The sequence below is a fragment of the Lates calcarifer genome, linkage group LG7_2 (genome assembly GCF_001640805.2).
Source record: "Lates calcarifer isolate ASB-BC8 linkage group LG7_2, TLL_Latcal_v3, whole genome shotgun sequence".
In the NCBI taxonomy this organism is placed as follows: domain Eukaryota; kingdom Metazoa; phylum Chordata; class Actinopteri; family Centropomidae; genus Lates; species Lates calcarifer.
In genome coordinates, this window is record NC_066854.1 from 6,530,114 (window position 1) to 6,552,271 (window position 22,158).

Consider the following 22,158-nt stretch of genomic DNA (forward strand, 5'->3'; position numbering starts at 1 on the left):
ATTGTAACATGCTGTACTTGTCAGAATAGATAGTTGTGTAACAGGAACAGCTGAGACAAGGCATTTGCTCCGCGCCAAGTTTGTTTTGGCAAAAGGAGGGCAAACACAATTCCAGTGAGTTAATCAGACACACACTGTAACCAAGTGCAAATGTAATCCACCTACAGTTAGTCATATCTACAGGCCATCTGGATACAGGAGGCATGTCAACGCCAGATGGAAAGAAAGCGATCCAGTCGGTGTGTGGCGAGCCAGAGAGACACAAGGACCCTCAGTCAGTGAATAAATGAAGATGTGAAAAGTGAGCAGATGGATGGAAGGATGGGTAAAAATATAAATGATTATCTAAGTCAGTGTTAATTGAGAAAAAGGACGATGCCAAGGTCGGCAAAGCGTGCATGCTAACAGATTCTCCTCCAGAAACAATTCATGTTATGTAACGAAGGCGAGAGAGATAGAGAGAGAGAGAGAGAGAGAGAGAGAGAGAGAGAGAGAGGAGAGAGAGAGAGAGAGAGGAGAGAGAGCTTACTTTTCTACTGCAGAACGTTTCTGAGACTTGGACTGGTAGTTGAGAGCCATCTTGGTTTCCATGCCTGTGTAGATGGCGACCGCTAAAGGGAGGTAGAAGCAAATGTTATGGTAATTCTCGACCAGTAGCTTTTTAACACAAGGTCCAGAGCTCTCAATCGCTTCTCATGGTATTCATCAGTGGGTGGAGTTTGCTCTGAGTTAAGATTCTGTTAAACATTTATGAGATTTTTTATGATTTTTTTCTAGCGTATTAAGAGTCCTTCCAGGTAATATTACCATAGATGTATTCAGTGTTCTTGAGTGTGGCCCCTCGAAGCAGCAGGTTCTCTGAACCTAAAGGCCTGAACACAGACAACAGCTCATTTAAATATCGTGTGGGTTATTGCTTTTCCCAGTACACCTACACAACTTAAAAGATAAATGTGAAAACACGAGGCTAACATTCAGAACACAGGATACTCAGCAAAAACTTTTCTTATGGAATAAAAGTAGTGTTTTGTAAATTCAGATTTAACTGATTGATTCATTACAAAAATTAGCAGAGTAATATTTCTGTGATATGTAAGGTGTGTTGGTTTACCTGGCCACTGCCTCATTGTCCATGTAAATGTTGATACGCCCCACAAATCTGTACAGGACAGAGGTAATGGTAAAGAAGTTAGAGACGACATGTTTCAGTCATTTATGTGTTTTTTCATCTCTGTGAGTGTTTGGGTTGTACTGACTTGTACAGGTCCGGCTGTGGTTGTTCACATTCTATCGTGGCGTGGATGGAGTCCACCTCCTGCTCTGTGTGGTAAGCTTTGGTGTCCTGAACTGCATAGTACGTCTGAGAGAGAACGAGGGGAGGAAAAAAAATCAAGTCAACAAATCAACACAGACAAAGAGGGAGGAAGAGAAAGATGGAAGTAGGACGAATATCAGAGGAGAGGAGGAGGAACCGAAAGACGGAGGTTAATATACGAGGGATGGATGAGTAAAATAATAGGGGAAACGAAGGAGGACAGGAGGCAAAAAATGGAGAACCAGAGCTGGAATGATGCAAATAAAAGATGAAGCAAACACACATACACACCTTGTGGCTGCTCTCCCCGTCCAGACTGGCTGTTGTAACATAGCAGGTCCCATCATCTCGAGACGAGGAGAGAAGTATCAGGTCGCAGGGAAAGCTTTCATCTTCTTTTACCAGGACGACATCTCCAACCTGGGAAAGAAAGACAGAAGAACTCTGTATTATTACTAAATCAAACTTTGTTGACTACGACGCATGGAAACAGGTGTTTTGAATTTATAAATTTGTCTTGACCCTTTGCTTTTTCTGGTCACACAAGCTGCTGCAGTTGTAAGCTCATATCTTGAGGTGCAAGTTGACTTCCAAGAAGGGTTCGAATGAGAAACACACCTCTAGATGACATGGCACTTATCCCTTTAGTAGTGCTAATTCAGTTTCTTCTAATGCAGTTTGCTTAACAAGCTAACCTTCTGCTTTACCACCTGCAAGCCTCTCAAGTTCAGTCAAACAGCAGCAAACGTTTTCTCTCCTGCAGGACTGTAACAGATTGTCTCTATCTGTTATTTTAGCTGTAATTTTCTATTTTCTATGAATGTGTTACATAACATGCATTAATGTGACAGATTTTAAAAGCTAAATTGCTCGCAAACATAGGGACTACACACACACACAGACACACATACACAAACGCAGCTTAGCAGCAGAAAAATCCCATGAGCCAATAAAACAAATGCAGCAAAGCTCTGTTCATGTTATACGGGGTGAGAGTGATTTATCTGGACACACACACACACACACACACACACACACACACACACACACACACACACACACACACACACACACACACACATACCCTGAGCTTGCGACTTTGTTTGCGGACCACTTTCCCATGCTGCACCACGTGGACGGGACACTGGTTGACAGCGTTGTCTGCTTTGTGTCTCAACCAGTCCTCGTAACCCTGGGAGACAGACGGAGACGGGTGAGAGGAGGGTGTGAAGGGGATCAGGTGTGTGGAGGTTTTGCTGGTGGTGTAGTGTTTATTGTCAATGCTAATTAACCTGATCTGACTTTGGGTCTCACCTGTTTAATGGCGGTGACTGTGATGACAAAGAAGAGCGGCAGCCCGCTGGTGATGGGACTGGTGGGAGTGTCGATCATCAGCTGAAGTCAAAACACACACACAGTTGAATTTAGGGCAGAGGAATGAATCAAGATGACACACAACTGTAAAGGGGCACAAAGTAATATCTGACCTTTACAGGCGTCTACAAAGAGGTAATAAGAACCTTATCTCCTCCTGCACTCACAAACAAATAATGACTCCTTTGATTACACCTGGTGAAACTTTACAGCTACAGTCACTCGTCCTACTACACTCCCTGAAGAGATGAGCCAGTGAAGAAGAATGAGCCAATCTTTCTTGTCAAATACGACAAGTTAATGAGAATAAGTACATAAAAGCAGCACATGAACTGAAGGACTTTTTAGTGTGATGGTTTCTCTACTATTATATGTACTATTGTACTGTACAATGTTACCAAATTAACAGTGTAAGGTATCTAATGATCCTTTGTGGGAAAGCACACACTCATATGACATACAAATACAAAATATTCACAACAGCTCAAAATGAGCAATATTAAACAGAATGCAAATGACAAATCTATTCAGCAGAAATATACAGATAGAAGTTATTTTTGAAAAGCATTTAATGACAGAATAGAAGAATCCTGCAGAAATGAAAGCAGCACAAATGAGACATGTAGATGATTTAAAACAATGCAGGAATAAAAAATCAGCATTAAGAGAAAAAGCTTTTACCTGGACCAGAAATATGATGAGGAAGTAGAAGTTGGCGACTCTCCTGAACTGCTCGAACATGTTCTTAGGGATGAAGTTCCAAAAAGTGTACTGGAAACATGAAATTGTATTATATTCATTAAAAAACAAACAAAACAAACAGAAAGTGTTAAAATCCATGCACCCCAAAAGGGACTCTGTTATTAACAGATATCAGTGAGAACAGTAACATCAGGAACACTTCACTGACCTTGGAGGAGACTATTCTGTTGTCTGGAAATCTTTGCTGTATGAAGGCCTCCGTTCCAGGAGGCGGCTCCTTATGTCCGATGTAAATGGTCCTGCTGTCCACCCAGTTCTCCTCACCAACACACTGCGAGGAGAGAGAAAAAGACAACAGTGTGTTAAGTGTGTGCTGGAGCATATGTGCGTCTGCGTGTCTCGTGATGTTACATTTCAGTTTAAATTGGCAGGTGATGCGATTAAACGTCCAAAATCTTCACAATCAAACTCCATCTTCAATTTTCATTTAAGGATTTTCTTGAATATGAATAAATATATGATGATCCTATACACACAAACACACACACACAGACACACACACTGTATCGACATAGTTGCACACTCTGATAACAGAACAGTGTGCGACACACAGACAATGAATGAGTAACTTCTCCTCAATGAATGAGAGCTTTTGTTACCACGGTTACACTGACCTGCATGTGACTCAGGCTGAAATGCAGCACACACACACACACACACACACACACACACACACACACACATGTTCACATACTCCCACACATACACTTATATATACAAAGACTGATAAGACACCTGAAGGCTCAGCTCTGAATGTGTTAATATTCCTCCTGTTCCTGTTTTTTTTCCTTGCGTTTCTTCATATTAAATATAATCACTTTACATCACTTTAATGAAGACATCATGTCAAATTTAATTTTAAATTTGCAGGGGATGCGATTAAACATCCAACATCTTCACAATTAAACTTCATCTTCAATTTTCATTTAAGGATTTTCTTGAATATGAATAAATATATGATGACTCTATACAAGATGATATTCTGATGGAAATGCCAGAAACTCTGAGGTTTTAGCCAAACATCCCTGGAAAAACATCTGTCACTTTCTGTTTTGCTCCATAAAGCCATACAGTACACTTACTAAATACAACCAGGGACATACAATGTTACTAAATGTAGTGAACATGCCCATGAAGAGTCATATTGCTTCCTAGCAACGTCTGATTGGTTTATGGTAAGTCCAATGACTTAAATCTAAGTGCTAATTATTTATTTATGTAAAATGCTACATGCTTACGAATAACATATAAATCTTTAATCTAAAAAACTTCATCCTTTCTGATGTTTTTGCACCAAGGCTAAAGTCAAAACACTTGATGCTCAGCAGTGAGCGGACACATTTCAGTCTGTCTGGCTGAAGCTTCATGTTGCTTTTTGACAAACTCATTTACCTTTTTTTCAGCTCCTCTCTTGCATTTTTCCATTTCACACTCCTGTTTAAGTGTCTCCTCAATTTTAGAGACCAAAAGAATATATCTGTTACCTTTTTATGTTACTAAAAACTACTAAGACCTTCTAATCCCAACACAGAGCTCATGGTCTGCCAGTTATGTAAACAAGAACCAATAGATGTTAAACTGGAGAGGCTAATACTCTTGAAACATGCAAGTCAGATCTTTGGTGCTTAAAATATTTCAGGCAGGACTGGACTTGCAGGGGAAATACACAGTTTCTGACCAGCTGGATTAGTTTTACTGAACAAAACCAACACAAAAATGTAAGTGGGAACTTCTTCTTTAGCATTACTACATTTTGTGTCCTCCTCTGGTACTCACTGGCTCGCGCCAAGATGACAAGATAAAATAAAGTCTGACTTATCATGGCATTATATTACCTGTTTCACCCCCAGAAAGACATATGTGTTTTTCCTATGTTTTAATGAGACTATGGAGTAGAAGTAGAGGTGATATCATGATATCAAGGTGTACAGTGCAATCTGTCTCACTTTAACCACAAGCAAAAAACACTTTCAGGTGACAATTCTGCTTTTTTCCCCTGGTATTTCCACTCACATGTACAAAAAAGTGCTTGAAAATGAGAATAGTCATCGACAGCTTCAGTTGAACACTAGTTTGACTTGTGTCCAGAGGGCGTTCATGTCATAGCAGGCTACAGTCACCTGGTCATTTTCAGCTAAAGTAGCCCGGAATGAGGGGCTGACCTGGGTGAGACAGCTCTACTCTGAACACACCTAATCCTCTCTCTCTCTCTCTGCTTCTTCAGTCATCAAACATCCCCCATACATGTCCAATGGCAGCTGTCAATCACAACAAATACACATGGTGTTAGTTGCTTAACTCGTCACTAAATAGTGTGCATACACACACACGCACGCACACACACATTCACACAGGTTAACAAGAGGTGACAGTAATCTGCAGCCGGTCAATGAGATTGAATGTCAAGAGGCAGCATGGCCCAGTTTCTATACTCTCTCTCTCTCTCTCTCTCTCTCTCTCTCTCTGTCTCTCTTACACTCACACATACAGTAACCAGTTAACTCACTGCTCTAAGATTACAATGTTTAAGATGGAGAGCTGACCTCCAATTAGCGATGGGAGAGCAAAGGAATGGAATAGGAAAGAAAGTGATGTATGGATAAAAACTTCAAGACGTACACGCAGTAAATCAGCCCTACCTCCTGTCTTAATCGTACTTCCTATAAACAACCAGCTCTAAAATAAATATATAATCACACCAGCTTCATATCCATCATATCAGAGAAGGAGCACACTAACTGGCTGATATCTGATTTACAGCTGAGGAGGAGATGAAGACCAGATCGCTTGCCAACTCTGGCGCCCACACAGTGTTACTGTTCCTCCTCTTCTCGCCCACCTGCCTGCTCCGTCTGCTTCACCTAACACATTTCTTACACGCTTCCTGTGAGTCGTCTGCATATGGAGTCGAACCACACACACACACACACACACACAGGACAGTGGTCGATGTGCTATTAGTGAATGCTGACATCAAATGTGACGACGATCAGTTTTTTTTTACAATAAAAGAAGTGTCTGGTTTCTGTCTCATGCAGCTACTGACAAAACACTCAGCAGTGAGCAGCTCATTCTGGTGTGGTTTAATATTCATCACCACTGCACACAAACATGCTGTGCATTAGAGTGTGTGCCAGCCTCTTAGTTAATCAGACTGGACTTCCATTTGCTTTCATTTCATTTTCAGTGTTTCAAACAGTAAATAGGAGTGCTACAGACCAGATTCGGATTCAGATTGTTTGTTTACAGTGTTATGTTTTGTTGCTGGTACGACTGGTTGACCGTGACATCAGCATGATGTAATCAACTGTGTACCTGCATCAAATACACGAGATACAATCAAACAGGTCCAACACTGTCCTGTAAGTGAAGTGTAAGTGAACAGAGCGTGGCATGGTGATGCTCATGCAGCAGTCAGCAATACGTCGCAGGACCTGTGTTACATGTGTTTTTGTTCACCATGAAGCAGAAGTAGCAGCGTGTTGAAGCCTGCGAGCGTCAGCATCAGGTAAGGTAATGTAAGGCCACAACAAGAGAGCATGTTCGTTGTTTTCGTTGAGGGTTGTTCACCGTGAATTCATCCACTGAATGTCAATGTATCATATAGAGAATGGTCAGCTGAATCTGTATGAAGTGAATGGAGACAGATGGCACTGACTGAGCATCAGCGGGCCTCCTCTCTAACTGTCATCTCCTCCATTTTGCCTGTAATGCAGCTTTATTGGTTTTCTCACCTCTTTCCTCTCCATCTCTCACCACAACCTGGATGGCCTCTAAGCCGACGATCTTTCCTATCGATTATGTTTAGCTTTCATCCGGATTCAGGCTTTTTACATGAAAGCCTGTCTGTGTTTAATCAAATAAAATAGCATCTTTACAAAATAAAAGCTGGGCTTATAAAATAAAACTGAACTGTATTAGCTCGGGCCTTTAGCCTTTGAATGTAACTGGAGACTTTGGGCTATTCTGGACCTTGATAATCACTTTTAGCGGCGTTTCATGTTTCAGGACGCGGCAGGTTTCAGGGGTGTATTTATAGTTGGAAGGGAAACATTTGTGGTCAGGAGAGGAGAATGGAGAGAGCTTGCAGGCTTTGTTTCTGTCTCCCTCACTCAGCGCCCACATCCACTTTCTTTAAAGCTACGCTAGTAGAAAGCACAGGGAGCCTTTCAGGGATCACACACACACACACAAACACACACAGGCAAACCCATCCCTGCCACATCAAACATGTATGAGAGCAGGCATACACAAATACAACGACACACAATGTTACCTCTGTAGTCACTGGTCCACAGGATATATTTAGATAAGCAGACAAGCCCCACTTCTCCTATTCTTCTTCTCACTTGTGTGTGTGGGTGTTTTCATCTATTTCCGTATTTCATCCAGAAAATTATTGAAGCAGGAACATTAAGGGTATTCACACAGGTGCATAGAGCAGTCGTGTGTGTCTGTGTGAGAATTATAAAGAAGTGAAACTAACACTGGAATATTATCTTTATGTCAAAAATGCAATCCTGCACTGTCCATGTTTTCATCCCTTCTAGGAGAAAGTGGGGCGTTAAATGTCAAGGATACAGTTTCATTTCTCTGTATTTTGAGGTTATGTCTGAAGGTTTGTATAAAAGTGATATCTACTTCCTGAAGATCTCTATGGCCGCAAGGAAGGTAAGTACAGCTGCAGTTACAAAATGCTGGCTTCAGAGAAATCCCCTTTTATAAATATTTTTAATCTATCTTTTTATAGACACTGTCATCTACATGGAAAAGATGACTTACACCTTCTGACTACGGAAAAAAAATCTTGGATGAAATGGGATTGTTGTTGTTTTAAATATCACAAAAATTAAAACTAAAATAAAAAAGCACAGGCATCCAAGGAGACGCTCTAATTTCAAGCTTCAACCACTGCATCTAAACAACTTAGATGTAACTAAAATGTGTCAACTCAGTGCTTTTAAATCACACACATTATTCCCATGTGACCTGAATTGGAGCCAGAAACTGAAGCCCCACTGTGATCAGGAACAGAAGACCATATTGTAAACAGGAAGAGCTGGACCCACCCACTCACAGGGATACACACATACACACACTTCCTGAAACAAACTCCCTCCACCTCCACCACCCAACCAACCCCACCCAGACCCACTAGAGACACAGAGGAAAGAGAGATTCAGAAACAAGAAAAAACGAGAGAACAATATTTGATGTGGAGCTTTGGAGGCGTGTGGTGTGTGTGTGTGTGTGTGTGTGTGTGTGTGTGTGTGTGTGTGTGTGTGTGTGTGTGTGAGTCACTGATCTTATCCCTCCCAGTATTATTAACAAATGAGAAGCCATTTTGATTAAAGAAGCAAAGAAAACTTTGAGGACATCTCTTAAATTGTCCATTTCGACTACATTAGACTCACTTCTGTGCTTGTGCTCAAAAAGAAGAGGGAAAAGTTCATGTCCGAAGCAGGGCCAACACAGATACATCCATAAAATCATTACACAGCACATGACTCAGACACACGTCATCACAGAGGCAAAGCAAAGCAGAGATACTGCACCATAATTAGATTAACCAAGCACTAATGACTATTCTCACCACAAATGTCACTGGATCAGTCTTATATTACATTATAAGTCTGGTATAATCTTGGGCCATAAAATCTAAACTGAATATGAAGATTGTAAAATTCAATATGGGAGAAAAGCAGGTAAAAACCTGCCTGATAGCCGAATAGTTAGGGTGTGTACCACATGGGCCTTAGTGCTCTGAGCAAAGAGTTCCCAGCTCGACTCGCGCTCTGGCCGAACCTTTACTGCATGTCACTCCCCTACTCTCTCTCTCACCATATCCTGTCTTTCTCCACTGTTTAATAACAGCAAAAAGCCCAACAATAACTTTAAAAAAATAAAAAACATGTGTTTTCAGGTCATTTATAGGTCACAAAAAACATCCAAACAACAGGAAAGTGGCTAAAATTTCTACTTCTTCCAAGTTTCAGCACACAGTGCAACACAGTCAACATCTGGCACGGAGTGGGACAGATGTGATGAGCCTCAGCTGGTTTAACCTCCGTTCAGTCGCCTCCTGCTCTCCATCATCTCCTACTGTGTTTTAACACAGCTGAGCTGTTTACTGGGCGTCCATATAAAGCAGTTATTTGATCGTGGGTTATAAAAACCACCTGTTAAAGCAACAATCATTTTCTGGTTGTCTGACAAAACCAACATGAGTACAGTTTACTGGCAACGCTTGTGCTGTTTGATCGGCTACACTGACATTTTAAAAGGGTGCAAATGTAACTTTAATGGCAAACAGCTTCCAGGCAAGAGGCTGCATTTAAACTGTCCAAACCAAAACGTGCATTTTTTGGACACGAGAAAGAAATGTGTTTTTAAATGTAGCTGTCTGGCTGTGGATGTACTAGATGTATTAGAAGTTTATTTTACAAACTTTACAAACAGCTAAATCAACATGGTATTCAGTCTACAGATGCTGCTGTATGATGCCTGAAAAGTAAAGATAACATTACCGGACAACTGTGAGCAGGAAACAGAGGAATCACTGCAACACACACACACACACACACACACACACACACAAATGACTATTGTTTGCCCGAAGCTTTAAAGGCTGAGCTTTTTGTTTTCAACTGATGACCAATCCCAAAGTATTTTATCTCCTGCTGCAACAGGCAGCACTGAAAATGAGTCTCAGCAAAAAAACTGTGGACGACAACCTGCTCTGTGAGATACCCCTGACGGAGACGCACACATGCTCTTTACACACACTAGCATCTAAATCCTGTGGCATATGTCAGGATTGCATGTGCAAACACGATCGAAACACATGCACACACACGCCTTGTGAATGTGTGTTATCTCTGCTGCTGCCACTGAGCTATGGAGATAAGAGAAATCCCATCCCCTTCTCTAAATCACTGGGCATTAAATACAGACACACAATGTGTGTGTGCATGTGCCTGTTGACTGCTGCACTTAAGATTGGGTGGAAAATGTTTTTGCAAGAGAGGTGAAAAGGATAAATAAAAGCAGGGGTGTAGAGAAAGGTGGAGATGTTCACGCTAACTAACAGTTTTTATATTTATTCTCAGTATTTAGCACAGCTCCGGAGCTTTAGCAGAACATTTCCTCAAGTCACCACTTTCTTCACATCTGCTCCCAACGGACTCTAAGTTTAAAAAAGGCACTGGGGCAGGTTGAAAATAGCAGCGAACATGTACCATCTTGTGTTTTATATGCACATGGAGTCCTGTGCTGTATGTCAGCTGGTAGGCCTGGGAGGCAATACAGTGATTGTCTGTTGCAGCGTGTACATCCACACAGTGGTAAATGCAAATGATTAAAGATTTAATACCAACCTGCATGTGCTGTGTATACTGCTATCTTTATATGTGTATGTGATATTCTGATAAATGTCCAAAAAGATGTGTGACAGTGTGTGTGTGCTACCTGAGATTAAATACCAGCTGTGCTCCCCATCTGTCACTATGTCGCTCAGCCTCACCCGGGCCAATGGGCCAGACCAAATAAGATCATGATAAATCCTCATCATCCACCTTTAAACGCCACCCTTCAACCTTTAACCGTGACGCAGCGTTCACACTGTGAAGAAACCCAAGAGCAGGGTCTGTGTGTTTAGAGCTGAGCGTCTAAGAAAGAGTCAAAGGACATGTGGACGGGTGAAGAGCTGATGAAAGATGGAGACTGAGGAGATTTTTAGGAACAGAAGCAGCCAATCAGAACTCTGTGATGCCAAGCTGTTGTGAGATCTGAGGTCAGCAGAGGAAGCTATAACATCTGATGTGGCTCCAGAAAAAGCTAGTGGTCAAACTACTATTCACGTGTATAAACTTTCATACTTAACTTTTAAGACAAGTGCTATGGATGAAATCATGATGGCTACTGATTTGACATGTTAACAGATCCATCTCCACTGATGAAGACCATGGACCTTGAGTAATTTAAGTGGTATACCATGTTTTCCAGCAAAAACAGCACATTCTGCACAAAAGCATCACAGATGTCAACAGTTAGGACAGGGAGGGGCATGAAAACAGCCTCCCATAAATCCACAATAAATCCCCCAGCAGCAGTGCTGAGGTGGAACTTGTACAGCTGTGGAACCCTGGGGACTTATGGCGGGATGCTTAGTTATGTGTCCCAGCAAATGCCTGTAAGGAAAGGAGTGACATGAACCTCTGCACGTGCTGCACCTTAACTGTGATGCTCATGGCTGGCAGGAGGAGCTGCAGCCCAGATTAGGGAGAAACAGTATTCAACAGCATCAAAAAGCCAAAGTAACTCCAGAGAAAGAGAAACTACCGACTCATGTTGTGTGTCAGAGAAAAAACAGCAAGCCACTGTGGTATTACCAGAGATGAGACGACAGAATACTAATCAGTTAAAACCAAGCCAGTCCAGTCAATAAAGCAAACTGTGTCTATGTGTGTGTGTGTGTGTCTGGGGGATTTAGTGATCTGACCCTTCTAGTCCTCATTGCTTTGTAACCATCCACACACACACACACACTGATGGCCTGATCACATGAGAGTGCCGCTGGTATTAATCAGAGTCAGTGGACTTTACGATTCAGCATTTGCACTGCTAGGTGTGTGTGTGTGTGTGTGTGTGTGTGTGTGTGTGTGTGTGTGTGTGTGTGTGTGTGAGAGAGAGAGAAACAACAACTGATTTTATCATAACTCTAAACCTGCGTGGCCTTACATACCCTTGTGTCTGAAACAGATAGCTGAAAATGAAGAAGTACAATGAAAAACAGAGATGATACAGAGAGAAGCTGCAGCAACTGGTCTGATGATTGAACAAATTCATGAAAACAAAAGTGCAATTAAACTGCAAAAATTGCCATTTCTCTGCTGTTATTTGAACTAGCACCTCTACCATAACAGCTATTATTTTGCAACTGCAACTATGACTGCTACAGCATTAGGTTCCTGCTACCACTTGTTATACTACTTTGAGTGCAGCTACAATTAATAATGCCATTTTCTGTTTCGATTACAACCACTACAACTCCTCCTCCTTCGCTGCACTGCAACTATAGTTCCTTCTCTTGCTTCTAATATGTTTAATTAGCCTGCATATGCTCCTGTGACCCATGTAACAATCAGCTCAACCAGCTCAAAACCAGAGTAAACCGTCTCAATCAGCAGCTCTGTCCTACGCAGTGATGTGAACCTCCTGAGTGTCCTTCTCTGATTGATGACTGAAGGCATCGCTCAAAGTGACAGGCTGTTGATCCAGATCTAAATGTGGAACGTCAAACACACAAAAAAATCATGATGTAATGCAGAGGCGACAGTTTTAAAGGTTTCCAGTGCCTGTAATATATATTTTTCAGTACATAACAGAGGTTTGTTGCGTGTGTGATTATGTGGATTAATAAATCAAAGTGACGGGACTACAGGTGCTGTAGACAGCAGTGATCAACTGGATGATACATGGCTTTTAAGTGCGTCAGCTTTTTTCACTTTGCACTCGCCTGGTGTCCCAGATGGTGAGGTAACACACATAAACAGGGGAAAATCCTATCAAGAGATTTTATGTAATGAATACTCACATGAACACAAACACTTTCAGTTTCTGCTCCTTCACTCAAAACAGTGAGTAGCTTAGATGGATCTGTTTTTTTGGTTTTAACTAATTAACATGTTACTGTCAGTCTTAAGTCAAAGAAACGCAGGAGATAATTCGCTCTCAAATTTCTGAAGCCCAATAAAAGATTCACAGAAATTAATGAAATTCAGTGAAACAAGCCCGCTGAATATTTCAGTCGCAACTGCTTGAAATTCCACTATGACACCTTTTGATCTAACAAAGCACAAACATAAAAGAAGAAGACAAACACACAAGATGCAGAAGGAATGTAGAATAACTAGTCTTAGATTAATTTTAGCTACAGCTGTATCTCTGAATCTTGGTGTTCATCAAAACGTGGTGGATAAAATGCACCTGAATTGTGTCATATTCGTGCAGAATGAACATGTTTTTGTTGTTCAAAAATATAGATTCTGTTGGTGATATTTAAAATTAAATAAAGAACTGAAGAAGTATCTGAGGGTGAACAGCAGGACTGCTGCCTCCCAGGAGATCAGCCGTCACTGAGATGAAATGAGTGGAATGAGCTGCTTCCAGTACCTGCTGTATGTGGGTCAGCAGACCACTGTACAGCTGCATGTGTGCTGGTTTGTTTTGTGGTTTTAACATTTAAAAGAGCTGGATAAAGGTTTTTGAAAGGTGTTACATAAATAATATAATTATTAACCAGCACTTCTTGTGTATTTATTATTATTATAAAACATGCGGTTGCTGCAGCATGTGTTGCCACAATAAAACTTCTTTTGAAAAGATGAATACAGCTTCCTCTTGTCTCCAACAGATACATGTATGAATACATGAGTGCATCATTATGCTGTTTCACAGATCTTATCTCTGTACACCCACACACACCACTCCCACTGAGCTAAACCTTCCTGCTGAATCACCCAGTTTCCCCACTTTGATAAACTATTGAAACCTCAGGAGAGAAATGGGACGGGAGGAGAGGCGAGGGTACGGGTGTTGTAACCTCGGTGCCTCTGTCAGCTATACAGAGAAATTCATTAGCCTGGTTTTCACAGAGCAGATCTCAGAAGAGAAACGGGACAACACGACTGCTTTTTCCACACCGTATGGATGACAAAAATTTTACCGCTTTGATGACCCAAAATTACAAACACTCAGCGTCTTCCCAGGATATTTGAGCTGGAAAGTGGCAGCATTAACACACATCTCCACTGAAAGCTACATTCTAGTGGCTCTGATTTATCTCAGTTTTAAGCTGATTCGAGCTCTTAATGAGTAGATGCAGGATAATGCAGGATAGATGCGAGGCGGGAGGGCAGACCGGCTAATAGACCAACTACTGTGCTTCTCCTCAGAGCTGGATAGAAGACCATTGTTGTGGATTTCCTGTGGATAAGCACCATCATTCTTTGGATGTCAAGGGAATAAACTTACACTCAGTTCATACTTGCTTCATTGTGTCTGCTGGTGTTGCTGATGGTCACATGACCCCCTCACCCTCCAAAGACTTCACCTAATGCTGCATTCAGGTCACATGAAAGTAAATGCTGTAAAGGCTTGACTTATCTTTACACAAAATACACTAAGCGAATCAATTCCAGTAAAAACAACTTTCCCACATTTTCCTATGCAATCAAAATCACATTAGTTACTGCTTACTGCTTTTCAGTTAAACATGTCTGTGTTTGAGCGAGTGTGTGTGTGTGAGAGAGAGTACCCTGGTCACACTAAGTGCCTGCATTGATCTGTGGACACTCAACTAGCTTTAAATAACTTCAGCACTGCCACTCAAAAGCAGCGGGCTGTTACGAGTAGGCAACACCACTCGCTTTTGCAGGGATAGCAAGCACCCCAGCCCCCCACCCCTCACAAAGGACATCAAATATTTAGTGGATATGGCAAAATATGAAGGGTTTTGTGCAGGATTTGGTCTGGACGATTAGGTTTGTCAGTTATTCTGGCTGATTGTGCTTTAACAATTCCTTCAAATGCACTCAAGACAGGAACTAAGATTTAAGGTTTTTATCTTTGCTTGGCTCATCAGAATGATGCTATGATGTTTTTATATAACTGGTAACAACCTGCAGTCCTGTGGGGTTTCATTACATGAGACTCTTCTGCTCATCAGACATTTTTATTTTCCTCAGGGTGACAGTGCCATTAGCTGTTGGTCTAGCATACACATGTTTTACCTCAATCCGTTAGTGCTTTCACTTCCTGCTGTAATGTAATGTTGTCTACTTGTCTCTCAGGAGCTCAGAGAAAAGTACCAATTGCTTTTAATACTTTTTATCTTCTGCCAATGTGTTTATTTCCCAACTTTTCGCCCTCTCTGTTTTTTTCTCTCGCTCGCTAATGGGAGCACTTCTCTGGTCTTCCCCTAATGTTTGTCCTGTAGGGACACAGATGCTTAATGGTGTTCATTACACTGTTTGTGTTGCCGGTAATCATTCCTAGACCTGATACACACACACCAACTACAAAAATATAAATGAAACCTGGGTCCACGGCTGCATTTCAACTCAGCAATAAAATGAGGGTGGGAACTAACAATTATTTTCATTCCCAATTAATCAGCTAATTATGTTTTTGTTTATTCAATTAACTGAACTAATTAACTGTCCTCCTCTCACTTTGTCTGCACAATATAAGCAACATGTGTTGGCTGTGTTGGTCAACATGAGTGTGACTCAGTGACGTCACCTTACAGGATTCCTGGGTGGAGTTTTACTGCCACAAGTAAACAGGAATTATACAAAAAGACCAGTGCAGCTTCACAATAATTTGTAAACCTGCCAAAACCCAGGTTCTGGAGATTTAGCCGTGTATGATCAGATGTCTTTACGGTGTACCATTAGCTCTCAGGGTTACTAATGTCCCAGTAACACTATGCCACAGTAAAGCAAGACCGAACAAAAAAATTAACAACACAGAGAGATGGGATCAAACATAAACATAAGCAACGAGGCAGTGAACTATCTGAGGAAATGAAAGCTTTACCTGAATCAGCCTCTTCATTGTTTTCGTCTCAGCAGTCCATTCACACCCAGTCAGACAGAAACTGAAGCCATGTTGTAGTGTGGGGGTTAAACTACCAGGAGATCTTTAATGAGGCCTCACTCTGCCTGATTATTCATGTCTGTCTGACCTTTCTCTCTCTCTCTCTCTCCCCATCTCCATTCCTTTTCTGTCCGTTTGCCAGTCTAACTGACTCCTCCTGGTTGGTCTAGCTGGGTCCGGGCTCCGGGGACTCTGGATCGATCACATGATGATCAACTGATAAAGAGCTGCAGTCAAATCCTAATTCAAGTCTCTCTCCAGAGGCTGCCTCAGTTTCCATTCGGCTTCCATTGTGAGGAAACTTCTGAAAAGCAGTCGTTCTTTTATTAGTGCTAATTGGCTGTCAGTAAAAAACATCCACGAGACAATGAGGGGGATGTTTGTTTCGGCTAATGTTGCTCTTCTTTCCTACTGAAAACCAAAACACTAATGGCTAACAGCTACACTGCTTTACACTATACAAGAAACAACACATGCAGAATCTTAACTGCAGCATCCACATGTCATGACTCAGTTAAGCTTTAATACATTTTACTTAAAATATTCTATCCTGATTTGCACACTAGTTTTTATTTCACTTCCCTTTCAGCTGAGTTCTGCTCTGTTCTGTTCTACTCACAGTGCTACACTGTCACATCCTCATGAATCCTCCTGCCCTTTCACGTCACCTGTGCGAAGACAAACACACACACACTTACTCACTCACTTGAAGCGAATGTGAGACGGCGCAAGAGAGGAGAAAATTACTATATGGTCAGTTTGTTCTTCATTATCTCCGTGACAACCATGAGATTAACAATTTCCCTCTTTTGCCGTGCACTGACTTCTACCTGTGACTCTATTATCTCACTGTCTGAACTGCCTCTGTCTTTCTTTTTGATTCTGTCTCTCCCCCACTTTTTACAAGTTCCTGAAACTGCTTTGCAATGGTGTGATTATCTAATTTCAGTGGGAGTTAAAATCACAGGACAAATCAAAAGGGTGAGGGGAACCTAATGGCGTCATGTGGCCCTCATGAGACCAGTCACCTGACTCAGGCCAGGCACCATGGTGGAAATGGATTCCTAGAAGTTATGAGATCTCTGTAAGATCCTTACACTTTCCAGCTATTAAAGTTAAAAGACACACACGAGTACCGGTGCTGTGTAGTTACATTTACAGTAACAGAGGTGGTAACTCCAACACCACCATTTTATAGTCTGTGACTGAGGGACTTTATTTACACTGCTATTAAATGCACTTAAGTGTTTCATGCAGCTGCAGCTGTAGGACAAAATAATTGATCACGAAACAAAGTGAAATAACTCACTGAACAGAAAGCAGTTAAAATACACACAAATGCACTTCGCCCCTGGTGCTGGAAGAACACCACGCCGGTTTGATGCACAAATCCTGGACGAGGTCCAGTTCGCTGAGCGCTGCATCTACTCCACCCCTCCCACCAGTGCTAGCCTCAGCTATTTTTAATATGTTGCTGTAGCTGACTTGTATTTACCGTATGAGAATCTTTACAACCACTTAAAACTTAAGTACAGCAACAAGTATTCTTCTTTTTTAAGTGTACAGAAAACAAAGGCCTGTATTTGTACTCAGCTGCAGCACAGCACAGTGATCCTAATTTAAAAGTGAGAGTCCTTTGAAGAGAAAACAAACTCACCAAATGACTACATATAGCGAGACTCCTACAAGAAACAATACAGTTAAGAAAAGATGTGGTTGATGTCAGTATTTTGAACTGGACAAAACCACAATTACCAAAACTCCTAATGCTGCTTTTTGCCTTTGCTTCTTCCATTAAATGTTTCATCACTGGCTTTCCTGATGACATTTAATATGTTGAAAGCAATTTTTCTGAACTAGATTTAGTGCCTGATACAAACTGGTAGCACACAATGTAAAAAAGTACTGTTGCAAATTCAGTGCTGCCTCTTTTGTTTGTGGCAATTACACTCAAATATTAATGCAGTGATTATTTATTCATGTTAAAAAGCTACATGTAGCACCTTTAAACGATTCAGTGCTGTCACTTGGGTTCATCCTAGGTAATGCTGTGCTCAGAGGAATATATTTTTGTGGCCATAGTTCCATTATTTATACTGTTCTCCTGTGTAATACTCAGTCCGGTCTGTGTATGGTCCTCTGCCATAGCTGTTTCTGCTACCAAATTTTTGAGAACTACTTCCAACACACAGAAAAGAGTTCGACCTAAATCATTTGATACCAGAGTCCAAATTGAATGAATGGACTCCTGTCATCACCTAGTCATGTGAAAACCAAAATTGAATACATCTATAAAGCCCACTTTGGCTCTAATGTGACAACATGCCATCTCAATTCTATCAGAGACATTTCTAAGTGCAGTGATGCGTATGCTCAGTATTATATCACTTGGTGCTGCTGTGCTCTGGCAGACTGACAGCCTGACAGTCAGAGTGGATAGAGAGGATTGCGTCGTCTGCTTCATTGTGGCTGCCAAAGTGCATTGATAATGTTACAATCTGATCGATGTTGTTTCATGCGCACAAGTTGTTCAACTGTGGAAAAAACTTTAGCGCTCAGTAGCTTCAACTTAATGCTGAACTGTCACATGCAATTCACTGCCATGAATCATCTGTACTTCCAGGCAATAATAACACTGGTTTGAGGCGACTGGATCTTTTATAAGTTGTACAACAGCTTGCTACAGAGCTTTGAGATGCAAAAGTGGCTTCACAAGTGCTCCCTTTGGATGTCATTGAAAAGCTTTTAACTCTGCTTCAGGAAAAGATGCAGGAGCTCCGTACTCTGTAATAAATCAGCCATTTGTGAAACAAAACACACTCAAATGTCAGCAGCAGCATTCTCATAAAACAAAGCTCAGATGAACAGCCAAAAAGGACGAGTCCTATCTCTTGACTGCAAATCCACTGTGTTTTCTATTCTGTCCTGGTACAAAATGTGTAAAAACAGTGTCTACACAGGTGCAACAGCCAATATGAGAATGTAAAGCCTTTCTCTTTATTCATGTGGACCTGTGGCATGACTGAAATCCTTCCTGGAAGCACAACCTGAAATACATTGAGTCTATACACAAAAAGAAGGGAAACAATGTTTGAACTTTTCACTGTTTAACTTCTTTTGTTTGACTTGACAGCGATATCCAACTGGACTTTCCAGTTGAACTCAGTGTGCTTCCAAAACACGACTGACTGAAGCAGATACTGCTTATTAAAGATACTGGAAGAGACTGGAACTACTGCCAATCTCACTGACAAAAGAAGACAAGCTCCTGCTTTATTATGGATAGATGTTATCTATTATGGATTGATGTACAGATGTCAAACCACCTATCTTAATGGAAGGAAGAAGTTGACCAAAAGTGATCGATTTCTTGCAAGTAGACAAAATTTAGCTTCACTTCCTGTGTGAACATACAGTTAGAGGTGAGTGCTATTAGTCTATAATCCAAATATCAATAGTAATCAATAGTCCTTTAATGATCACCAGCTGATGTCTAAAGCGAACAATGCAAAGAGAGCGGGGGAGAAAAAGGGGGAGATGTTAGGGCTAAATGGAAGAGAGAGGGGGAGTGATGTCTGCACTGTCAGCATTTAGGAAGAGGGGGTGTACTCTCTCACTTCACTTTTCTTCCTCTCTCTCGCTGACATGAGGACCATGGGGAATGGTGTGTTCCAGCATCGAGTCGACCGGCTATCACTCCCTCAGACAGGGAGAACATTAAGGTGTACCTGCCCCCCTCAGCACTTTCACCAGCAACCCGGAGCAATGTTATTATGATGGCCCAAGTTCAAACAACATCTCTCTCTTTCTCTGTATCTGTCTCTCTCTTTGGATAGAGGCCTCTATGCACCATTAACCCAGAGCTATCCATCATCTGTCTCCTTGTTCAGTGGGCTGTAATACACTGTTAATGTTACTGCAATAACATTGATACCGGCCTTTAATGGAGCTCATACTCCTCAGTGGGTACTGTTTGGGCAATGCGACGAGGACTGTTTTAAAAAGTAATGATAAAGGAAGTTTATACCCAGGTTTATGTGTTTATCAAATGATTTTCTTTTTCATTTTTTGCTGACCCTGAGATATGACAAATGAGATTGAAAAGTGGCAGCAGACAGTCAAGCAGTGAAGCAATCTCAAGACCCAGTGGCTTAGTGAGAGCCTGTAAATCTTTTAGGTGAAGAGGTTAACCCTGGTGCAAACTGTGGACAGCATGGACAGGTAGGTGTTAAATGATTAGCATGAAGCTGAGAGGAAACCTTTGCTGGCACACACACACAAACAACAGTACAACTGTCCTTCAAAATAAAAGACTACCTTTTAAAAGTCCTGAAAATACGACTGTATGGATATCAGCATTTACTGTTAATTTTATAATTTACATTTTGAGCATCAGTGAAAGAAAGAAAAATCTGAAGTCTGATGTCTGTGCTTGAATCAGCATGAAAAAGAATTACTACTGCCTTTTTAAAAAGGCCGTCACAATAATAGTGTTATTCTGTCACAGTGGTTGACAGTTTAATCTGTCTGTCATAATGGGTTTATTCTGTCCCTCTCTAAAGGGTCTAAGCAGTCTTGGGACCCCCCTTAAGTGCCTGGCAGTCCTCAAGAAAGAGGAAATATTTATATTTTAGTGCCTTAAAATGTCCATTTATTGACCATTGACAGTTTAAAAGCTTGTGTCTCAGAGAAGCCACCACAGGACAAAAATAAAGAACAGTTTAAGTGTTTTAAATCTTAATAAATAAAATGTTCTGGCTTTGAACAGTGTGGGTGGCGTTTTTGTTTTTTTGTTTTTTTTTGTTATTTGACCTTCTAATTTACCACCACATCACAAATGCTAAAACTAGCCTGCGCTGTATTTGACTGTGGTTAGTGGTTAAGCTGAAACCTGTGATTAAAACGCACTAAAACACTGACAGTTGGGATATTTTAAACAGAAGTGAATGTCAGTAAGACTTATCTATTCCTTATTTGTTTGGGGGTCCCCCTGGAATCCCATCGAGCACCCCTGGGCGTCCCTGGACCCCACAGTGAGCAGCCCTGCTGTGGAAGACTCCACAACAGGCTGCATGAACGTCAGCCCACATTGTCAGCCAGTCTGCTTATGAATTATTGACAACTAGACAGCGCCAAGGAGTTCATGTGATCCGCTGCCCTCTGCGTCACCTGGCTACTACTCTATTCCACCTCCCCACTTACTAGCCTGCATGGTTACTTCACCACTACAGAGACAACAGTATGATCACCAGCCACTATTCACTCACTCTAAACATTCACTCCTGCCTATGCAGCAATTAGAACAAACAGCAGGTAGAATATAAGCAGTAGGGGATCAGCGATTGGCTTAGATTTGAAAGTATAGCTGTAAACTGGATTAAGTGGGTGAGGGTATAGTGAACACCAGTAACCCTTTAATCCACTATGTGAAGGCAGGAAGCCAGACAGAGAGAGAGGAGAAGCACTTCCTGTCCAGGAATCCAGATTAGTCAGCAGCAGAGGAATGCTGCCCGGCTACTTTAACCCACCTCCACACAGACATGACGTCTTCACTTTTCTTGTATTCACAGCTGCAAACATGTTTTACTTTTTGCTTTGCATAAAACAAGCACGCAGAAATGTCAGTTACAGCTACCTGGATAGGAAACAAGAGTCACAACTTAGGAAATCAAGTTTTTAAAAGATTGACAGATATTTACTTTTCATTTCTTTCATCTGAACATGGCTATCAATACACGAAATACAAAAAAGCACAAGAACGTACAACAAGAAGAGAAGAACTGCACTGAAGACTGTGGAGAGACAATTTAAAACATCCATAAATGGTCCTTTTAAAACTTTCAGGGCCTTAAACTACCCTGAGAGGAGAACAGAAGAAGGGAAGCGAGTCAACTGAGTGAATACAGTACAAGTACACTAGGTCTCAGTGCTCCTACCCGTCACTGTGATTACACTTTGTTCTCATTCAGCCTGGACAGTAGCGACAGCCACAAAGATTACAACACTACATGTTAGAGAGCTATACTGTAGGCTTATGTAACATCTCC

At 41.4% G+C, this 22,158-nt stretch overlaps 1 protein-coding gene across 6 annotated transcripts in view; it reads right to left on the bottom strand.

Annotated features, from left to right (window-relative positions):
- Positions 1-22,158, bottom strand: part of atp11a (ATPase phospholipid transporting 11A) — a 45,090-nt gene that overhangs the window by 16,669 nt on the left and 6,263 nt on the right. For 5 of the 6 annotated variants that reach the window (XM_018690677.2, XM_051065851.1, XM_018690681.2 and 2 more), the window contains 9 exons: positions 3,600-3,722; positions 3,371-3,460; positions 2,630-2,710; positions 2,400-2,507; positions 1,607-1,735; positions 1,257-1,360; positions 1,112-1,159; positions 808-872; positions 530-611 (listed from right to left, as the gene is read on the bottom strand). In XM_018690677.2, coding sequence (XP_018546193.1) covers positions 530-611; positions 808-872; positions 1,112-1,159; positions 1,257-1,360; positions 1,607-1,735; positions 2,400-2,507; positions 2,630-2,710; positions 3,371-3,460; positions 3,600-3,722 — 830 coding nt within the window. Of the gene's footprint in view, positions 1-529; positions 612-807; positions 873-1,111; positions 1,160-1,256; positions 1,361-1,606; positions 1,736-2,399; positions 2,508-2,629; positions 2,711-3,370; positions 3,461-3,599; positions 3,723-21,639; positions 21,753-22,158 lie in introns of those variants that run through there. The other variant, XM_051065852.1, reaches the window with a different exon arrangement.